The sequence below is a fragment of the Mastigoproctus giganteus genome, chromosome 6, assembly GCF_048544385.1.
Source record: "Mastigoproctus giganteus isolate SK-2022 chromosome 6, ASM4854438v1, whole genome shotgun sequence".
NCBI lineage: Eukaryota > Metazoa > Arthropoda > Arachnida > Uropygi > Thelyphonidae > Mastigoproctus > Mastigoproctus giganteus.
The window spans coordinates 157809597-157830386 of record NC_143580.1 but is presented as its reverse complement, the minus strand read 5'-3'; the positions used below and the strand labels follow the sequence as shown (position 1 = coordinate 157830386).

The window sequence follows — 20790 nt, the reverse complement described above, 5'->3', positions numbered from 1 at the left end:
AAGAAATTCGTTGATTATAATGCAATATCGTTAACTTTGAACAGTCGTACACGCTTTGCGTGTATTGTTAAGTAAAAGGTATATGAGAGACTTAAAACTATTGAATTTTTTAAGTGTTCTATAAAGTTATAATCTTAATAATTAATTTATATGAAAATACCTGTTTACTTTTCACTTGTATTTACGTTACCTAATTTGTTAATTTTATTGTTTAGCATTAGCATTAGTAATGGCAAATGATGATGCAAGAAAGCAAGCTTACACAGCATCACCAAAAGAAAAAAAAAAAAAGCCACTTACCATTTCACCTATTCATTCCCTCCAATAATTTGTCTAGGTCTTCGTTGAATTTATTCAAGCTAGCAACTTTCACCACGATAGATGGAAGTTTCTGTTAGTATATGAAGAGACATAGTAGTATGGTCGTCTCTTGTTCCTTATATGAATTCTAACAAACTTGTTGTATAATATAGGATACTTTGACGTGTTGACAATTTCATTCTGCTTTACCTTAACATAAATAACGGTATTAGGTACGAATCGTGTTACCCCTATTTTGGTTTGCCGACTGTTCCTTCCCTAGATCCGTCAATTGAAACTTACTCTTCTTCAGCACAAACTTTCTCTTCTCTTCTCTTTTTGCTATTTAATCTAAAATAACGTTTCTTTCCTTACACTTCAAATACTAATTCTATTAGGTCATACCAAGAAAATCTTATCATATGATCTATGCAGTTTGAATAACCAAGTTGTTTCTAGCGTATTTTAACATCCGATATTGAAATCAAAGTTTAACATCCTCATAAAGCAATACTGATAAGGAGAGTCCATCTCACTGTTTTCTTGGTTTTCACAAAACAGGTGGAATTTCTATTATCTAGAACTAGTTTAAATATTAATATTTTTGGTTCTCTGCAAATCATCTATTATTTAACCTATTAGATCAGTGGTTTTCAACCGGGGTGCCGCAACAGAATTCCAGGGGTGCCACGTAATTTGGTTTTAAGTTACATAAACGTTATTTTTTAAAATTTGTATGTTTATTTCATTATAAAAAGGTGTACAGTATCTTTTTAATTTTGTGGTGATCTATAATTGATGTTTACTACCTCTTTTTTAATTAGTACCTCTGTTTTATTAAAGGATAAAATTATTATATACTGTATATATATATAATTTGTATTATGAAATTTAATTTTTATAATTATATTATTGTAATATAACTATCATATAACATACATATTTTTTAATATTAGATATATGAGTGTATATACACACAGAGGGAGAGAATCGGATCTAGCAAGCAGAAAATTGAGTAGGGGTGCCGCAAAATAAAATAAATTACTTAGGGGTGCCGTTTTTAAAAAAAAGTTGAAAACCACTGTATTAGATCACAGTGTAGTTTTTGCCCTTGGAACTGCTGTTCTCTTTTCAGTGTTTCATTCGCTCATTCTTCTTTTCATTTCCCTTTATTTTGCTTTCATTTTGACCATAGTTTCATGGGGAATGCAAGCAATGTAAGTATTGCATATCGTTTCTCCATCAGTTTTTTGAACCTAGCAATTTGACATTTTTCTACAAAGGTTCTTCCCATTCCCACTTGCCATGTAAAAATGAGCACTCAGACCTTCTTAGTGGGAGTCGTGTTTTTTTTTACCAGCATAATTTGTTTGGGAACCAGCATTTGAACATTTTGAGGAGTACTGATGCATACTTTACAATAGGTTAAAATATTGATAGCGTCAATACGCTGGGGTGACTAAAACGTTGACTGTTTCATACTCTGTTGAAAATATTAACTAGTCAAAACACAGCTTATTCATATATAGTACCGAATTTTAACCTCGCTGGTAGAGCAATGGTTGCAATCACTGTCTTTCTGTACCATGGAAAGAGACCTAGATTGGGATCCCATGACGACGGGAGGAATTTTTGTTCCTTTTTACCCAACATGGCGGAGTTAATAGGTATGAAACAACGGCCGAATGTTTTTGCTTTCAGAAACTCTGGTTTTTCATCCATTGAAGCAGGCAAAAATGATACAATAATATGACACTGACACCTCAAAACCTGATTTGCTTTGGCAGAAACAAAAAAACAACATTACTAACCGATTGTATTCTCATTGCGTAAATTGTATGTATTATTAACAATTCAGTAAAAATATTTCTAATGGGAATTATTTTAGGAGTTGTGCAAGTTTTCTCAGGGTGCTTTTCATGACAAAAACTTGGATGAATCAGCAACTGATATTATCTTTTTATATTTTATATACATAAATTATTATTATTTATATCTATTACTTTATGTACAAAGTACACTTGGTTTACTTATGTATAGTGGTGTGCAAAACTTAAGGACCCGTCAGGTTTACACCTTTAGCTTCTCATAGGAGTGGCCTGGATATGGGAAAAGCATACCAAAGGAACCTCGTAAGGTACAAAAATGATGAAAGAAACAACAACGGAAACAAAACAGAGGAACTTGATTCAAAAATGGCAACATAGCACTGGCTTCCACGATACAGATGCATCACTGCCAAAGATGGAACAAAGCGAAGAGGTGGTCCTCAGTAGGAGATATGGCCACCCCTAATGTCGATGCAGACTTTGCACCACCTGTCCATACTTAGAACAATGTTGTTGATAAGTTCTTGCGGTAACATCGTCCATTCCTCTGTCAGTGCCATCTCCAGCTGGTGAACATTTTCTGGTGGGTGTGGACATGCCGCTAGGCATCTCCCCAGAGCGTCCCATATGTGTTCGATGGGATTTAGATCAGCCTGAACGGGCAGGACAATCCATACGAACAATGTCCTCACTTTCCAAAAGCATATCAACAGCTGCAGTGCGATGTGGTGTGTCGTTATCAATCATAAATACGAACCCGGGGCCAATGGCACCTCGGAACAGACGCACATGCAGAAGGATTACCTCAGTACAGAAGCGTGCACCGGTTACAGTACCCCTTCCAGTATCTGGAGTTGTGTACGTCCATCCAAGATAACGCCTCCCCAGACGAACTGTAAACTGTGACTCCGATGGGCAGGTGTTAAAGGGACACAGCGTACTGACCGTCGGGCAAACAGTCCACCTTTGTGGAGTCGCCTGGCCACAGTAAACTGCGATATCCTGCGTCCTGTGCAGCTGGTTTGCAGTGGATCCCGCTGTCTGGTGTTGGTCCCTCTTGGCCTGTAGGAATATATAGCGGTCATCACTGGGCGTTGTTTTTCGTGGACGACCACCACTGGTCCTTCGAACAGCTGTACCTGTCATTCTGAAGGCCGACCACGCACGTGAGACGATGCTATGGGCGATACCGTACTCTGCGGCCACACTCCTCGCAATTCGAGCTTCCCAATTATTCGACCCCGAGTAAAGTCATCCAGATGTTGTCTACTGGCCATTTCGTTGTCTTAGCACTGTACGATACCAATTGAACGTCTGTAACAATCGTGCTCCCCATTCAGTAATTTGCACATAACTGCTGAACTGCTGCTTTTATCTTTTCATGTGAACCCTCTCATTACGATTCAAATTTTTGCGTGTGCACTAGCTTTTACTGAATGGCCACAGTTATGCAAATCACCACAGGCTGTTTCGTTTGATTTTGTGGTTGTAACCTTTAGAAATAGCACTGGTCCTTAAGTTTTGCACACCAATGTATATTATTTTGGAAATAAAATAGTTTATTTATTTTTTATATAATTGTAAATGATTTTCAGTGATATAGAAAATGATTTTCTATTCTATATCATTGACTTCATTTTTTAGACAGGTTCATCTAAATTAGATATTCAGAAACGTTGACGTTGGCCATGCATTGTCAAAGAGCCAAGATATTCCTGGTCATCCTTCTTTTCTCCCCATTCTACTCATTCCTAATCACTCTGTAGATCCATTGGCTCTCATGCTCTCCCAACAACATACAACATTACTAGTTACTAGGGGTTTTAAGACAACTGTAATGCTCTGGTGAGATATTGTAGTTTTACTGCAGGGAAGACAACTCCCATACAACTAATAGGAGAATTCAAGTATGGCTTGCCATTGCTCTAAGATTTGCTCTAGATTTAGCCATATTGAGGCCCTAATCCAAAGCGCTTAAAGAGATGCCAAACTTTGTAATTACAAATTTTTATCCTCGAAAAAGTAAACGGCAAGTGTCCGGGTGATAACAAAGCTCCGAACCATGACTTATTTGATTTATGCCAAAATCCGGCACTACTGTACCCATTATCTGTCGAAAGACAGATAATGGGTACAGTAGCCAAATTCTTAATGATATGTAAAAAATAAATTTTCTTCAGGATAAATTAAAAGTTCACTCTCACAATGAAATTTTGCGTTTTTCATAGTAATTGTTAATGTCACCACCCTCTGTAAATATTGACTAACCCAAATGCTAATACTGTAGAACATTTAATAAAACGTAACAAAATTTCTCATGTGTGATACCATCGATATGGGAAGCAAAATTGAAAGTTCTTGCTCAAATAAATCTTCAAATGAATTCTACATATTTTAGGATATGATCATTCACAAGTAAAAATATTATAGGTATAGCGTACCTTTAATAGAAACATGACTAAGTGACAATAGTCTTAGTCACGTCAACAAAAACAAAGTATTTTTGTTGTACTGTCTAAGTATTTTCGTCGATACTGGTTAAATTCTTCCTTTACCACCCTCAATAATGTACACGTCGTATGGACCTTCATGACTATAACGGATTTACCTTATCACTTGTTTGAAGAGAAAGGCCTGGGTTCCAATCCCGCCAATGACTAGAGGATTTCTTTTTGACCTCCATCGGAGCTCTATTTATAGGAAGTAGATTTTTCTTTATGAATAGCTCCAGGTTATCATGAACAGCCCGCACAACATGTAAATCACCCCCCTTGAACGCATCCGTTTAAAAACAAAATACATGTTATCCGTATTTGGTCTACTCACCCTATCGGGTGAGGAGTCACGCAATTGGATGACTAACTTTTTTTTTTTTGCGCGACTACTCACCCAGTAGGGTGAGTAGTTAAAAAAAAGGCTGAGTTGCCCATTACTCTGAGAGAGAGGGAGTTAAATGTAAATGGAATCACCAAGAAGGAGAAGAATGATGATATCGAGCTCAGGACCCTGGGTGTGCTAAGCCCTTACCAGATTTGAGCCCCCTAGGTGATGACTATAGAAAGGAAACAAAAATTGTATTCGTATTCATAACCATGGCTGTGATAATATGGACAGGTGAATTTGTCCATATTTCATGTATGAATTTTAAGTTAACAAACAAAAAAAAATTGCAAATGAACTTGAATTTAGGTAAACTGACTACATATATCAATGCACTAAATAAAAAAAAAATTAATGACTACTTGGCTGCGGTCATGCGATTACAGAACATTCTGTAAAGAAATCAATCTTTGATCATATACTAACTGGGTATGTTTTGCATTAAATTCTCTGATAGCAAAATCGGGCTGTGCATAATTTCATTAAACTGGGAGTTATATATAATAAAAGACATTGATGAATCTTTTGTACGTGTGTACAATAGCAGTTCACTAAAGTAGTATTTTGTGTTAATAAAGGAATGTGAAATATTTATTTTTTAAAGAGAAATGAATAATAAGTGTTGTATTAGGTAAACTAGATTCCTTTATAATGAATACTTATATTTCATGATTCATTTTCTCCTTAGATTAGACATCAGAGAAAGCCCTATCAATGCGTCTCATAATTGGTGGGGATTCAATGAAAGCAGCGCTATTTATGGCAGAATCAAAGATAGTAATGACTATCCAGAGCTCCTGACTGTCCTTTTTACGCCATATCATGAGGATAATAGTAGTGTTTTAAGCGGTAAGTGACCAAGTGCATTATTATTATTATTAACCTAATTATGGACAGAAGGCCTTAATTTTTAAATTAGCTAAATGCATTTCTTTAGAAAACGAATGCAATGAAAGCAGCGATCAAACCCTAAACATACGACTCTGCTTCAAAATGAGTGGCTTAGCTACTTGTTTTTCCCAAGAAAGAAGCTTTTCACCATACTTGAGATTATCCTTAGACATATTGTAGTTCTATCTGGAGAATCGTCAGTAAGTGGGGCTAAGATTGCCCTGATCCATGAAATATTTCACTATTTTATCGATGGGGGACAAGTAAGCTGCTGTAGCCATGCGGTCAAACGTGAGGGTACATTTAAGCACGCATTTCAGTTGGCACTGGTTCATGTTCACGCGAATGGTAAATACAGTGATGTTCTTGTATTACCTCTATCCTGTGAATTCCATTAACTTTATGTGGTCGTCCCAAAGTATAAATAAAACTTTTATTTTTATACTTGTGTGCTGGAGAGATGGATAGGAAGATCTCAAAGTTACCACAGGCCAGAAAGCCTCTTGAGAAAAAATTTAAACATGTTTGAAATTTTGAAATATGTTTTTGAATTCTTAAAACCCATACAACATATTTCGATTGGTCTGAAATAAGATAAAACCCAGCTTTGTTTATATAAATGAATAAAACATTAAACTGAAATAATGTGACATTGTCAGTGCTCGGACTAGTGATGGCTAGTGAGGGAATGACTAGATTCAATAACTCGAGCCATTGAGCAGGACCGTAGTCACCTAACTGTAAATTTCGCAGATATCAACAGCCAATATATCAGTGCTCCAGTCTTTGACCAGATTTAATTTACAGGACTTCAAATAGACTAACAAATCTAACTCGAATTTGCAAGCATTTGATTCTACTGTAGCACATCTTGTTCCAATAAAAAATCATACAGCATTGTCAAAGTAGAGCCGTGTTTAAATATCATGCCCATTTGTCAAAACACGGTAAGCGGGGCTAAGATCGCCCTTTAAAAAGAAAGTCCATTAAATTATTTCTACATGCAAAATCATTTATCTTCAGGCGTTTAGAATTAGTCCAAAGTAGATTTTGCATATTTGCAATTTCAGTTCCAAGAGAGAAAATTTTCTCGAATAGATACAGACAATCATTGAAAAAGTACTAGGTTGCACAGACAAATTCATGAATGTGAAGTTGAATGATTAACCCCTTCCCAATACAGCTGAGATCTGACTATTATTTGTTCAGAAACCTCAGATCTCATCTTTGTGGAACCCATTTTAAAGATGATGAAGAGCTAAAAGCAGCTGTGAAAGCATGGTTTGATATCCTACCGAAAGGGGTGGTTTTTTTGGATTTTTTTTGAAAGATTAAACTCTTTGCAGATTAAATACAATCGATGAATTTGGGTGAATTCATTTAAAAATAAGATAAAAAAAAAAACAAAACAGAAGTTTGTACCTATATCTTTTATACTCCTTTCTCAGAATTTTTGATTATCCTTTACCATTCCGTTCAGTCTCTAAATAGAGCTAAAGCATGTTAACGTCCGGCTGATGAGATTATATGTTATTATTTGGTTTTTAGGAGCATTAGCAACTAAGGCCATATTGCTCCGGGGATATGCAGTGGTCATTCTTTGACCTTTCCGCATCCTCCGTATTTGGTGGTGACGGGCTCGAACCCGGTCTAATCAAGAAGCGTGTGCTATGCAGTGCTGCTCCTGTCCCACCTGGCTACGGAGGCGCCCGGCTGATGAGATGAACTTAAGTGAGGCTGAAGTCTTCTGTGAGAACCGGGATTTCTTACTATTTATTTTATTTATTTATCTGGTTAAGTGTCGTTATACCCCTTGCTTTGGAACCCAATTTTGGAACACAACTGGCTCCTCACTCCTTCAAACCTCACAAGCTACCTGACTTTTTCTTTCTGTCACAGAAGATTCTGGGCAACTGAGGATATTTATTCCCCTTGTATAGGTTTGGACTTAGTGCAAAATTTTTTTGAGGGCAGTATGTCTCTTAGAATAATGAAGCACTTATTTAAATTTCGAAACATAACAAAGGTTTATTTCCATATCAAAATTTACACAGTATTATCTCATTTAATATTAAGAAATATTATCTCCACCTACTTTCTGAAATTGTACAACCTACTCTTAATTAAGGTTAACTTCAGGATCAATAGGTTAACTTCAGGATCAATAAAACTCCTTCTACCTCCTTTTTACATTTTTTTTACACATATCTTTAATTATACCATTTAGTTAAAGGTTATAATCACCCTTTTCCTTCTGCAAATTGTACGACACTACTTTTAATTAAAGTTAACTACAGGAACAATAAAAACTTTCCTTCTACCTCCTTTATACATATTCATCATGCATTTTTTTCCAATCAATCCAAAATTTTCTTTCAAATCTTTTTGTACACACAACACCTTTCCTCTAGCAGTCTCAGACTATACAACTCTTTGAAAACATCCTTTTCAGGAGAATCCTTTTACCCTTACAAAATACTGCTCCTCTAGCCAATTATCATTCAAATATCTACCCCTTTGTTTTTTTTTCACAAACATATACAACTTACGGATACATATAATCTCGCTAGAGCACTTAAGCAACATAATCCTGAGGATATAACATATACTCTACACAATGCCATTATATCAGAGATAGATAGTATTTTCTCTCTCTCTCTCTCTCTCTCTCTCTCTCTCTCTCTCTCTCTCTCTCCACCTAACCCACTTTCTTGCTATTTATTAGTATTCTAGGCCTACTTCAAGCTATCCATTGTTAAAGTTAACAATTATCAGTCCTGAATGGATTCTAACAATTAACCTTTATAATTGGGGACTTACTTTTCCTTGCCCTTTCTTTATTTTGCAGCCACCAATAGATTGATTTTACCCATTGTAAGGATAAAAGGATTGAAAACAATCCTTTATCCTTACAAAATACTGCTCCTTTAGCTAATTATCAATCAAATATCTACCCCTTTGTTTTTTTTTTCACTAACATATATAACTTACGGATACATATAATCTCCCTAGAGCACTTAAGCAACATAATCCTGAGCATATAACATATATTCTACACAATGCCACTAAATCAGAGATAGATAGTATTTTCTCTCTCTCTCTCCACCTAACCCAGTTTCTTGCTATTTATTAGTATTCTAGGCCTACCTCAAGCTATTCATTGACAAAGTTAACAATTATCAGTCCTGAGCGGATTCTAACAATTAAGCTTTATAATTGGGGACTTACTTTTCCTTGCCCTTTCTTTATTTTGCAGCCACCAATAGATTGATCCTCCACTTTTGGTTTTTCTCTTTGGCCGTCTTCCTTGTGCTTAGCTTACAAGTTCTACAGGCATTCCTTTCCTGGGTCCTCCTGTAGAGGAATCGATGGCGACAGTCTGCATCCATTTACTTTCTTATTATGACGAGGCTCGGGCTCCTTGAGCAGTCAGCAGGCCATTCATCAGACACACTTCTCATTTTAGTGACTATCTTCACCCTCCAACATTTACATCAAACACAGGCACTTCTGCTTGACCATTCTTTCTGACACGATGTTACAACACTATTTTTCGGACATTCACAAACCAAAATTTTTCTACTACGACACTCCTTTCTCGTCTTCTTGCTTTTTGTTTCCATTCTCCCACCTTCTTCTTAACCAATACAATCACCTTCTCTTCCAGCATCTTTACTCTAATTCGTCCTTCATCTCAAATCTTTGTTTTAGCCGTGCTGTATGGCTGGGCATCCTTCACCCAAAGTATAATGGTTGCGGAGCTACTTCCTTCTGGAACTTTCCCTTAATCCGGTTTGTTCTGCTTATAGTCAGAAACAGACTCCCTTCTGTTTCCCAAATGCATTCTAGGGTCAGTTTCATTGTATATACCTGAAACTTAAGTTGTCTTCCATTACTAGGTTCACAGTCCATTACTCAAGCACATACCACGATTAATGGATAATTTGGGACGGTGACTTTATTGCTTTCCCAACATATCTTTCCTGCCATTGCCTGCATTCTGAACCATTATTTTTAGAAATCAAACTTGCCATCCATTGTCACTTTCCAGTTGTTCTGTACTTACTCACATTGGCATAACTAATTAGCAATCTACTTCAAATGAATATCTGTGAAGATTTAGATGAAAAAGCACTTAGCTTACCCTCTCTGTTTAAAAATAATAATTTCAAAAGATAGAAATTTATTATTTTTCTTGAGTTGTAAGATTGGGATCTTACACTTCCTTGTGTGGAAGCCAGCATTCAAGCCACTCACCTTTGAAAAACGAAGCATTTAACGAGATGATGTTATTGTTTCATCACTGCATTTATCTTTTAAGAAATTGCATGTAACTGTTTTAAAATTGAGGAATTCTATCCTGTTTAATTTAATATTCTTTGTCATATAAGAAAATTGTTGTAAATGTGATTATTTAGAGTTTACTTGGAGGCAGCTAAGACCATGAGGTATCGATATAGCTGAAACACAATCCCAACTTTCTGAGAAAGGAAAAAAACATTCAACTCTCACCCAAGATTTAAAAATATGCGTTTAGATTAGTGAATCTCAAATTTCAATGGCTTCAGGCACCAATCTAAAAAAAAAAAAGTATTCTGCCAGTTATTTTCATTTTTGTAATTAAAAATAATAGATTAACAAAAAACATTTCGAAATGGAAAGTTTTAAGAAACAGAATGCATTAATAAAATATGTTTTTTTAATAATCATTTACATGACATTGCCAATGCGAAACGGCATATCAGTACACTCCAATCTGTACCGAGCCCTAGGTTATTATTATTATCATTAGCCATATGGTGCAAGGAAGCCGAGGCTTTTGCTGCACTAGCCAAAAAAAAAAAAAAAAAAAAGTCTGAGTTACCGATATTCATCATTTCACTAATAATCCCCCGTGTGGGTGTGATAAGCACCTGAGACCAACTTACACAACCATGTTGATAAAAAAGCTGATAAAAGACGGATTTGAACTCGGGCATTTTCGACCCATTGTGGGGAGGACGGTGATTATATCCACTGTACTACATGCGAGGCCCCATTTAGGTTTAAATATTGAACACTTTCTTAATTACTATAAAAAAAGCTTTGTAGCTTTTATGAAGTAATCTAAAAGCTACTTTCAAATTTAGAATTTGAAATTGTTAATATCATCAGTTGGTCCACTTAAAATAATTTAAAAACTGTGTGACCATTGTAGCCACCTTCATGAGAGCAAAATCCCTTCACCCCTGACATCAGTTATAACTTTAAGAAAATACGCATCAGTACACTGCGATCACTGCCACCTAGTGGCAATTCTTAAAACATCCAATAATCAGATCTAGAGTATTGCTTTTTTTTTTTGCCTTTCTAACATGCTGCTGTAGAAAATCCAATAAATCCAGAAAAGTGTTGCTACTGTGCTAGTGACCAATTGACCAGTTCCAGTTAATATCTGGAAACATAAAATCCCCAATTTGAAAGCATTCCCGTTTACTGCCCATCACACTTGTTTAAAAATTAGGTTAGGTTTTTTAATAAGGAAATATTACTTTTCTGTGCATAAAAAATATAATACAGTATATATCATAATTTATGTAACTAAGAGAGAAAAAGAAAAACAATATCAAGATGAAGCTTAAAAGTTGTCATTAATACTAGAAATCATAAAGAATAGATATGTGGCATCTGAAATTTACAGTATCAAATTTTAAAGCTTACCCTAATATTGAACGTTGATTAGTTGCATATTAAATAACATTACAAAACTTTGGGTAGCTGCCATAGTCGTCAATGCTTATCGAACAAACTCCATTTCATTCTAATGCTTATGCTTATATTCATTATGATTAAGGATGGTAAATACATCACATAATACAGAATTGTGATATCAGTACAATTAAAGACTGGCATTTCAGATTTTCGAAATTGAAGTGGCTCAAGTAACTTACTATCATAATACGCGTTGTAGAATATTTGTGTAACTTGTTCAAGCAGGCATTCTGATTGAAATGTGTATTCGTTTCAGGGAAATGTGCTGGTGGTTGGCAGAAAGTGGGAGATACTTGCTTCCTCTACGTGGGAGGTATTATGACATATTATGAAGCGAAAGCTTTCTGCGAGGTAAGTGGCTAATCCCTTTTGATAGATATGATTAACTAATAATATTATTATTATTATTATTATTATTATTATTATTAGCCATATGGTGCAAGGAAGCCTGAGGCTTATGCTGCACCAGGAAAAAAATAAATAAATTCCCGAGTTACCCTGAGAGAGAGTGTGTGAGAGAGAGAGAGAGTCAAAAGTAGAAGGGAATCACCAAGAAAGAGAAAAATGATGATACCCAGCTCAGGACCCTGGGTGTGCCAAGCCCATACTCACCAGATGTGAGCCCCCGGAGTTAATTTTTTAATTTTTATTAAACTTTTTTAAACGACTGGCTAAAATAAATAAAATAATTAGATTGAAAAAGTACAGCAGTTCAAAAATAATAACTGCAGTTAAGGAACATTTTAAAATGAAGTCCTCCGTTCACTCTAGCCGAGTGGTCAAGTATACGGGCATGAAAATACACGCACTTTGAGTGACCCTGGTTCAGACTTACCTGGCTGTGAAATATGGTGTGATGTTCATCTGTTCTCCCTTTTGTGAATTCCACTATTTTCTCTAAGAAAACTTTCCGAATCCCAGAATGTAATATATTAAAGCGATTCGAGGGTAACCTATTAGATGTTTTGGGGGAAAATGTATTGGACTCTCGTTGTAGTGCTGTGAGGGAAAAAAAAAATCTTTCCCAGGCTTTCATATCATTGATCGATTCTGCGACACGCAAACGTATGCTGTTTTGTTTTTCATACTGTTCATCTTTCACAGGATTCTTTAGTAATCCTGATTGACAGTCGCTGTCAGTCCAGGTGTGTCGTAAACATCGCTGTAGTATAAACTGAACAGTTTACTATTATTGTTTACAAATTATAATTTTGCTTAAACTTAATGCAGTGGCTTGGTCATAATAAGTTCAGTACTAGGAAAGTTCGGCATCTTATATATATATATGCTGCTTCCGCCAATCGTTGAAGTAAGTGTAGCACATGCACAGGCTTTGTTTTTGGAACTAATATACAGGCAGTTCTCGGGTTTGCGAGTTTTTTTTTTTTTTTTTCAAGTATCAACAAAATTGAAAATATGAACATTAATTGCAAAAAATGAATGTTAAACATACATAAATACCTCATTTCAAACCACGCGTGTAGCTATGCCTTTAGCCAGCGGGTAGTTGATTGGTGAAACAGATTTCCATCTTTTGTTGTGGAAGTTGATAGCTAAATAAATTTATGGCTGAGCTCTGGACAGGTATTTGGAACGAATGGAGGAGTGAAAGCGGAGCTTTTGTTTTTTTTTTTTTTTTGCCTGATGCTGCATAAGCTTGCTTTCTTGCATCGTGTGCCTCTACTAATGCTATACAATACAGTGTACCCCGCTTTACAATATTAATCCGTTACCATCGTATCGCGAAAATATCGTAACGTGAACCCAATAACACATTGTTTTTTGGTAATTCATACCACAACCACGGAAGTTCAAATTTTCGCTATATAACTCCCTAAAAGGTCGTTTTTATAGTGTAAATTGTATTAGTTACCAATTCAAATCATTAAATGCACTACACTTTCATCGTTATTTTAAGATTTCATCATTATAAGAACCAATTTTGAACGACTTTGTGATATTTTTCTAAAGCACATTTCTTGAAGTCACAACCATAAAACAATTTGCACTTTCCGGTTTATTGGGCTTTTCTGTTACTGCAAGCAATTATAAATTCGATGTTAGTGCATTTTCAAAATACCGATATCTGGAATTGTGTGATTTTTTACGTTATCCCGTAGCCTAGTGGTTAGGCGCGCGGGTGCATAAGTACACGTGCCTTGAGTGACCGGGGTTCAAGCCCGTGACTACTGAATACGGTGCTGTTTCTTGTATTATGTCTATCTTGTGAACTCCTCTGACCGTTTGGTCGTCCCGGAGTATAAACAGAAAATTTATTTATTTATTTATTATGGCGAAATGTGTTTCCCCTTTACTGGAATCTTCAATTGTACAAAACACATAAATGTTCAAAATCTTCTCTTCATTCTTTTTTTTTTTTTTTTTTATTGTTAAGCTTCGTAAACTTGTTACTCCGCGCAACTCGTGTTAGTTGCAATATGTGCATTCCGCTAAAAAATGCTTCTGCATGCGATTATAATTTATAAAGAAAACAGATTATCTTGGAAATAAACGCCTCGAAGCATTTCTGAAGAAGACGACTCCTTGTGCAACAAACCAACGAGTGCCAAGCCAATAATGAGTGATCAACAAGTGTGCATTTAGTCAATGATGATGATGAAGAATAAACATTCTTTAACATTTGTAAGTCATAAATAATTTCTGTATTATTTGCTTGATTTTACAGGCTACGTTTTCATTCCTTTGGATAAATCAATCATTGTTAAACAAACTAATTAACTAACTAATTTCATTGTTCAGAACATAACCACTATTTTTAACAATATGTTGTCTATGGGAAATAAATTCCCGCTTTACGAGCACGAGCTAAGAACGAATTAACTCGTAAAGTTTAGAACTACCTGTATATATACAAATCTCCCTTTTTTTTTTTCTTTTTTTTTTTGGCTCCAGGTAGCAAATTTTAATATACCTAAAGAGTACAGCGAGTGGCAAAACTACCATAATGTCAAGACCCTGCTTCTTCGAAAATTTACAGGGGATCTGGAATTTGTAAATTTCGTTACATGAGATAACTCACATATGGGGATAACATTAAAATTATTATTGGTCTCTGTTTCCGAGTGAAGGAGATGTACATCATGGAGAACTGAAATATTGTATATAATTATTTCAAATGATAATCAAGTCTTGTGATTTTAAAGAACAGTCACGGACAAAGGTGAAGCTAGAAATTTTTAGGATTAGCCTCAGCAGTGGAGAATGATGCAAGAAAACAAGCTTTTCTATGGGAAGCAAAGATTTTTCGAGTAAACACTACGTTATGAAAGCCAGTGTCCGTTTGGCAGTCCATTAAAATGTATGAAGTAATGTAAAAAATATATATACCTGTATATAGTTGGGGAAGGAACTTACATGGTGATTTTCCATAGAATTATACTTTTAATAATGACCACATGAATATTACGATAGCTTAAAAAGTAAAAAGGACGGCCTCGATTCAGTTAATAACTAAATTCCTATATGTTAAGGTGACGTTTTGGGAACCTTGCAGGCACCCATCATCATACCATATATTGTAAAAACAAATTGATATATATATATATATATTTGTGGGCTAAATTACAAAACTTCATATATAACTATTACTTATTATACTTTATATTACGCATTATTATTAATTTATAATACAGGTAAGAATTATCTATACAAATTGGAAATAAAAGCACCAGGTTAAATTTTTTTCAGTTAAAGTTACAGTTAAACATATAATTAAGGTTAAACAGAATTATGACATGTAAATACACGTTATTATTCTGTTTAACCTTAATTACCTTTTCCAAGTAACAGAAAAGGTTGAAAAAGCATCATTTTATGCCATTTTTCTCAGAAACTAAATATCTCGCTATAGTACAAGAGCATTTATATTTTTCTACTTACGGTGAGAATATAATTTGTGATTTAACTTTAATGTTATTTATTTTTTATTTCAATAAAAAAGCATTGAATCGTTTGCAACCTAATGTTTTTGGGCTCTTTCTTAATGCAATTTTGCGGACATCTGGGTACATTTCGTAATGCACGTACTGCACAGTTTTGTTCTTTTTATAATCTTGTCTCTGTTAATTGAAAGTTATTTCTTTCTCAGTACGATAATGCTTCGATACCATATGTGAAGAACAATCACGGAGCTCTAATGGAATTTGTAGGGAACCAACAGAATTACTTCAACTGGAATTATGATATGGTTTGGGTGCAGTCTGTTGATATACCACTACGGGAATGTGCAGTTCTCTACAGAGGACACGTACAGCGCCATCGATGTGAAGATAATTTGCCTTTCCTTTGTGAAAGAGGTAAGTAAAGTCAGTGATTTTAACACATTCTGATTGCACAAATTATATTTCTGAAGTTATTTTAAAGAACTGTCACGGACAAAGATGAATTATTAAAACAAAACTAAGTACTTATAAATGCGTTGTCACTCCATAATAGCCCTGTGATATTTTTGAAGGTGCAAATCATCAAATACGCATATTTTTCTTCCTATGCCAGATTTTATGATTGTAATGTAAGTTTTGAATGTCACTGCCCTTGTAAAGTTATTCAGTAATTTTTTAAGGTTTTTTTTTTTTTTATTACAGACCCCGAGATCACTGTGACTGCACGTCAATGGTACCAGGAGCCACTTGCTATTGTTGCTTTGGTGGTAGTCTTTCTTTCCATCATCTGTGTGATCGTGTGCCTCAGCTGTTGGTTCTGCAAATCCCGACAAAGGTATCAGGAGAAGTTAGAGCGGCGAAATTCAATCAGAAATTCTAGACGTTCTTTAACGAGCTTTAGTGAGCTTGGTTACAAAAGGCGCATAGAGAAAGGGCTGAAGCCTGTAGCTCCTAGAATTACCGACTCCAAAATGAATGGTAGTTTGGATTCAATTGAAAAAAATCCTTCCCGCTTCTCCTGTTTTACTGATGAAACGCGTAGTTATGGTGAAACCACGGACTCCCGAAGTCCAAATGTAGTATATACTGACTTCACGAACCACTTCGCTCAGGAGAAAGAGGTGCGAGGCTCTAGTGTGGAGGCACTTCCGCATCCAACATTTGACCTTACTTACGAAAACCATGGCTATATGGAACGTTCTCTCTCAAGAAACTCGCACGAGGGATCACGTGACTGGAGTTCGGCCACTGATTCAACGTTAGACATGAAGAGGTCTTTAGAAAGGGAAAGCAAGGATGGCACATTTGAAATTACTCCATCTCCAAGACTTTCTTCACGGGTATCGTACAACAATGGGGGTGGCAGCAGTAGCAGCAGCACAAGAAGGCCTTTAGAAACAGAAATGTGAACTCTTGCAGCGAGAATTTAGACTGCATCGATTTGTATTATAATAGCAATGAAGAAGATGTCGTTGAAACTCATAGAAGAGAAGGTTAACGTGACCACAGAAGTAGTCGAGCACTGCAGTCGCCTCAGCCCAGGTGTGGATTTAAAAGTTGGAAGGTAAAAAATGGCACTTCTCTTCTATGTGTGTGACAGCTGTAGCCTAAAGTCATTTGAGAGAGCAAGTGGCTTGTGTGCGGGTTAGGCTATGCAAACACTTGCATCAAGAGAGCAACTTGCCTTCTTGTGATGATCTGGCTCATTATCCAAAGTTCCTGTCGTGACCAAATATTTCTCTTTAAGTCCCATTGGACCCAACCGTAGTATAACGAAAGGACCGTAATGTGTACAGCATATCCTGTGTGCAAGGACACAAATGGCTTCATGAAGTAATCCATAGATCGCACTGCCGTCCGTTCCCGGCATTGTTCCAGTTGGAACAGGTTGTGATAATAATGCCTTTCGCAAATATCTCCTTCCACACGCTCATTCCTGTGCCAACGTTCCATTCATGGCATTGTGCAGTAGAGGAGTCAAAGTATTTTTGAAAATTTCTAAAATTCTTCAGATTGAATGAATGTTATTTATAAGAAATCTGCATTTTGTCTATTGTCCCACAAACAAAGGAAGATATTAGACTAGTTTGTGCTGACCGTCCAGAGACCTAACAGGTGTTGCATATTTTGGAACCATCATACAGCAGATTTTTTTTTTCTGAACAGAAAACTATGCAACATTAATTTTAGACAAATTTTTATAATTATATATGTATTAATATCTACCGTCTTCTTTCTGACCTGATAATTCTCTATTTTTGCAGTTCGTCACTATTGTACAAAATAAATACAACGGTCACAAAAAGGTAACAACCTCAGCTGTGAATTATTTAAAAAATCGACATGTTCAGTGTGCTCTTATTTCCTCCCCCCCCCCAAAAAAAAATGTTTATCTCATTCTTTATGGTACCATGAAGGATTAATGTAATTGGTTTATAGTGTATTGTTTAATTACCACCCAGATTCTGAACTCCAATACTGATAGATACTTTAAGATCCCGTTCACACAAATATGTGGTTTTCTAAAATCATTTCATATCAGTTTCAGGGTGTGCCATCTGAGTTTTTAATGTGTGTACTTAAGTTTTAAAAATATTGATTTTTTTTTTAAATTTTGGTAATTAGAGACCAGATCAAGCAGTTCCACAAAGGCATAAGATATAAAGCGAGCCAAATAACAAAAATCATGCAGTAATAATTACATTATAGATTACCTTGCCATTTAATAAAAATAAGTTTAAAATATATACATTATATTAGGAAATACGTTAGATTACGAGTAACAAATTTGAATTATTCCATTACATAGAAGAGCAAATAAAAAAAAAAATCTATATATGTGTGTGTGTCGTCTATATTCCGTAGAGATCTACTGGAAATAAGAAAATTAACTTTTGCCAGTAATTCCATCGCTTCTATACACCATTCAATTTCCTTATTTGAGGCCATAAGCAACTCTTCTGAGGTTCTTTGAAAGAATACCAAATTACTTTCCACCAATGAAAATAAAATTTAGTTGTTGTTATTTGGTTTTTAGGAGCATTAGCAACTAAGGCCATGTTGCTCCGGTGGTCATTCCGTGACCTTTCCGCATTTGGTGGTCACGGGCTCGAACCCCAGTCTAATCAAGAAGCGTGTGCTACGCACTGCTGCTCCTGGCTACGGAGGTGCCTAAAATAAAATTTAGAATATTAATCAAATAAAAACTTTGGCATTGGAAAGATCCTATGAAATAGATTCAAATTCTAACAATCCATTGATTTTAATAACCTTAACATCTTTGTCACTTGCATAAAACAACGAATAAAATCTTAGGATACATCTTGCCTAAAATCAGTTAATAAAATATTAGACGAGGGCCAAGTGACGATTCCTATAGGACTCCCACACTATAAAGTGTAAAGTCTGGAATGTGCAAAGTGTAAATTTTAAAAACCTTATTTAAAACTTTAAAAGACTGTTATTTATCGTAAGATTTCTATGCTAAAATTTTTAACTAATTTAAAATAGAAATTTTAATTCAACAATTAAATCACTAGTTTGAAGAAGGGAATAAGCGACAACATTTCGAAAATCGAGTTTTTGTCAGAAATGGTATTTTCAGACGTCGACTCATGCGTATTTTTAGAGAGAAATGAAAACCTTGTGAAATTACACGCTCGAGTGGTACTCACCATTTTGGAGAAGGGAATGACTCCCGGACTTATTCCCTTCGTCAAACTTTTTTTGTTGTTCACCAGTAGATCGCAGTACGTGTAGTTCGCCATTTTCTTGTCAAGTGAACCATTTTCTGCTGAAGAGTTACAACAGCAGTATTGTTTACGTATTAATAAGACTATTTAATGTTTTCCATTTTCTGAGACATGTCTAGCAGCAGTAGTGATGAAGGTAAATATCAGAGTGAAATGGAACGCAAGTAGAAAAGGGGAGTTCGAAACGTCCACATATACAAACATGAGTTCCAAAAAATTGTCGTATTTGGGGAAAAGAGTATGTGAATACTATCACAGGACTCACTGTGGCGGCTAAATCAAACAGAGTGTTTGAGTAAACAGAAGTGCACACAGAACTTTGCTTTGGAAGAAAAGTCTTCCTTACAAATTTTATACAGTGGGCAACCAAAAAACTAGCAAGGTACATTTCTTATGGGATTGATACAGCGCTCAAATATAGCTTGAAAACTTTCTAAGAAAGAAACACCGAAAAGGCGGTACAGTACTTTCACTTACTTTGTACGAAGGGATACAGAGAGAGAGAGAGACTAAAAATGTGTAAAGAAGCAACTTCTCTGATTTCTGCAGGAAAGTCGCCTATAGACTTGCGTAATATGCATCAGAACCGTGCAAAAGCCCTACCAAACGAAGTAGTTAATACTATTGATGAGCATATTCGAGGATTTCCTCTTATGGAATCGTACTATAGCAATAAAGTGGTAAAATCTTGCACCGGCATGGTGCAAGAAATGCTTTATTTGAGAAAACTTTAGCTGTACGTCATTTGTGTACATGACATGAAAACGAATTCTGCCGTGTACTACATGAAGAAGAGGCAAAACGGGAACTAGTGGAGGTTGCAGTTTTCTGGATGAGCATTCAGAAGATGGATCCAGCTATAAAATAATTGCATGTTTTCAGCGATGTGTTGTTTCTGTTCTGCCCTGGAGGGCAGAACAGAAACAACACATTATTCAGGGTGGCTAAAATCAGGAGGGACAGAATTTACACTCCAGATTTGTACATCGAGATGATAATTACTGCCAAAAAAAAAAAGGTTTTCTGTAACAAGAATAGCATGGAAAGACGTACTTGATTTCAAAAACTGCTGGCCTAACTCCTTCAAAAAACCACAATCTATAGATACAGTTGCAAATTTTCTCATTTCAAAGTATAGACATCTAGAATATAGATGTCTATACTTTGAGGCTGCGGCTGTTAGATATAACATCGATGTAGTCTGAGGCTGTTAGATATCTAAAGGTAACAGCCTCAGACTACATTGGTGGATTGGTAAAGCACAGTTTCCTGCTTTTGAATTCTGGGATAAATCCTGAATTACCTACAACAGAAACATACAACCAAATGCATATATTCCAGATGACAAGAAAGCATTTTGTGAAAATATTCTTACTTGACCAACTACAGCAATTGAAAGAGAAGAAGACTGAAAAGATCTTGGTGAAGATATTTTTTTTTAATTTGATTGTTTTCCTTTTTTTTTTTTTTTTTTTTTTTTTTTTG

General features: G+C 35.5%; 1 protein-coding gene across 1 annotated transcript in view; it reads left to right on the top strand.

Annotated features, from left to right (window-relative positions):
• Positions 1–17695, top strand: part of bark (C-type lectin domain-containing protein bark beetle) — a 126761-nt gene extending 109066 nt beyond the window's left edge. The window contains exons 10-13 of the mRNA XM_090376554.1: positions 5698–5858; positions 11908–12002; positions 15760–15967; positions 16256–17695. Of these exons, the coding sequence (XP_090232680.1) occupies positions 5698–5858; positions 11908–12002; positions 15760–15967; positions 16256–16962 (1171 nt within the window). The 3' untranslated portion in view covers positions 16963–17695. The remainder of the gene's footprint in view (positions 1–5697; positions 5859–11907; positions 12003–15759; positions 15968–16255) is intronic.
• Positions 17696–20790: the final 3095 nt, after the last annotated feature.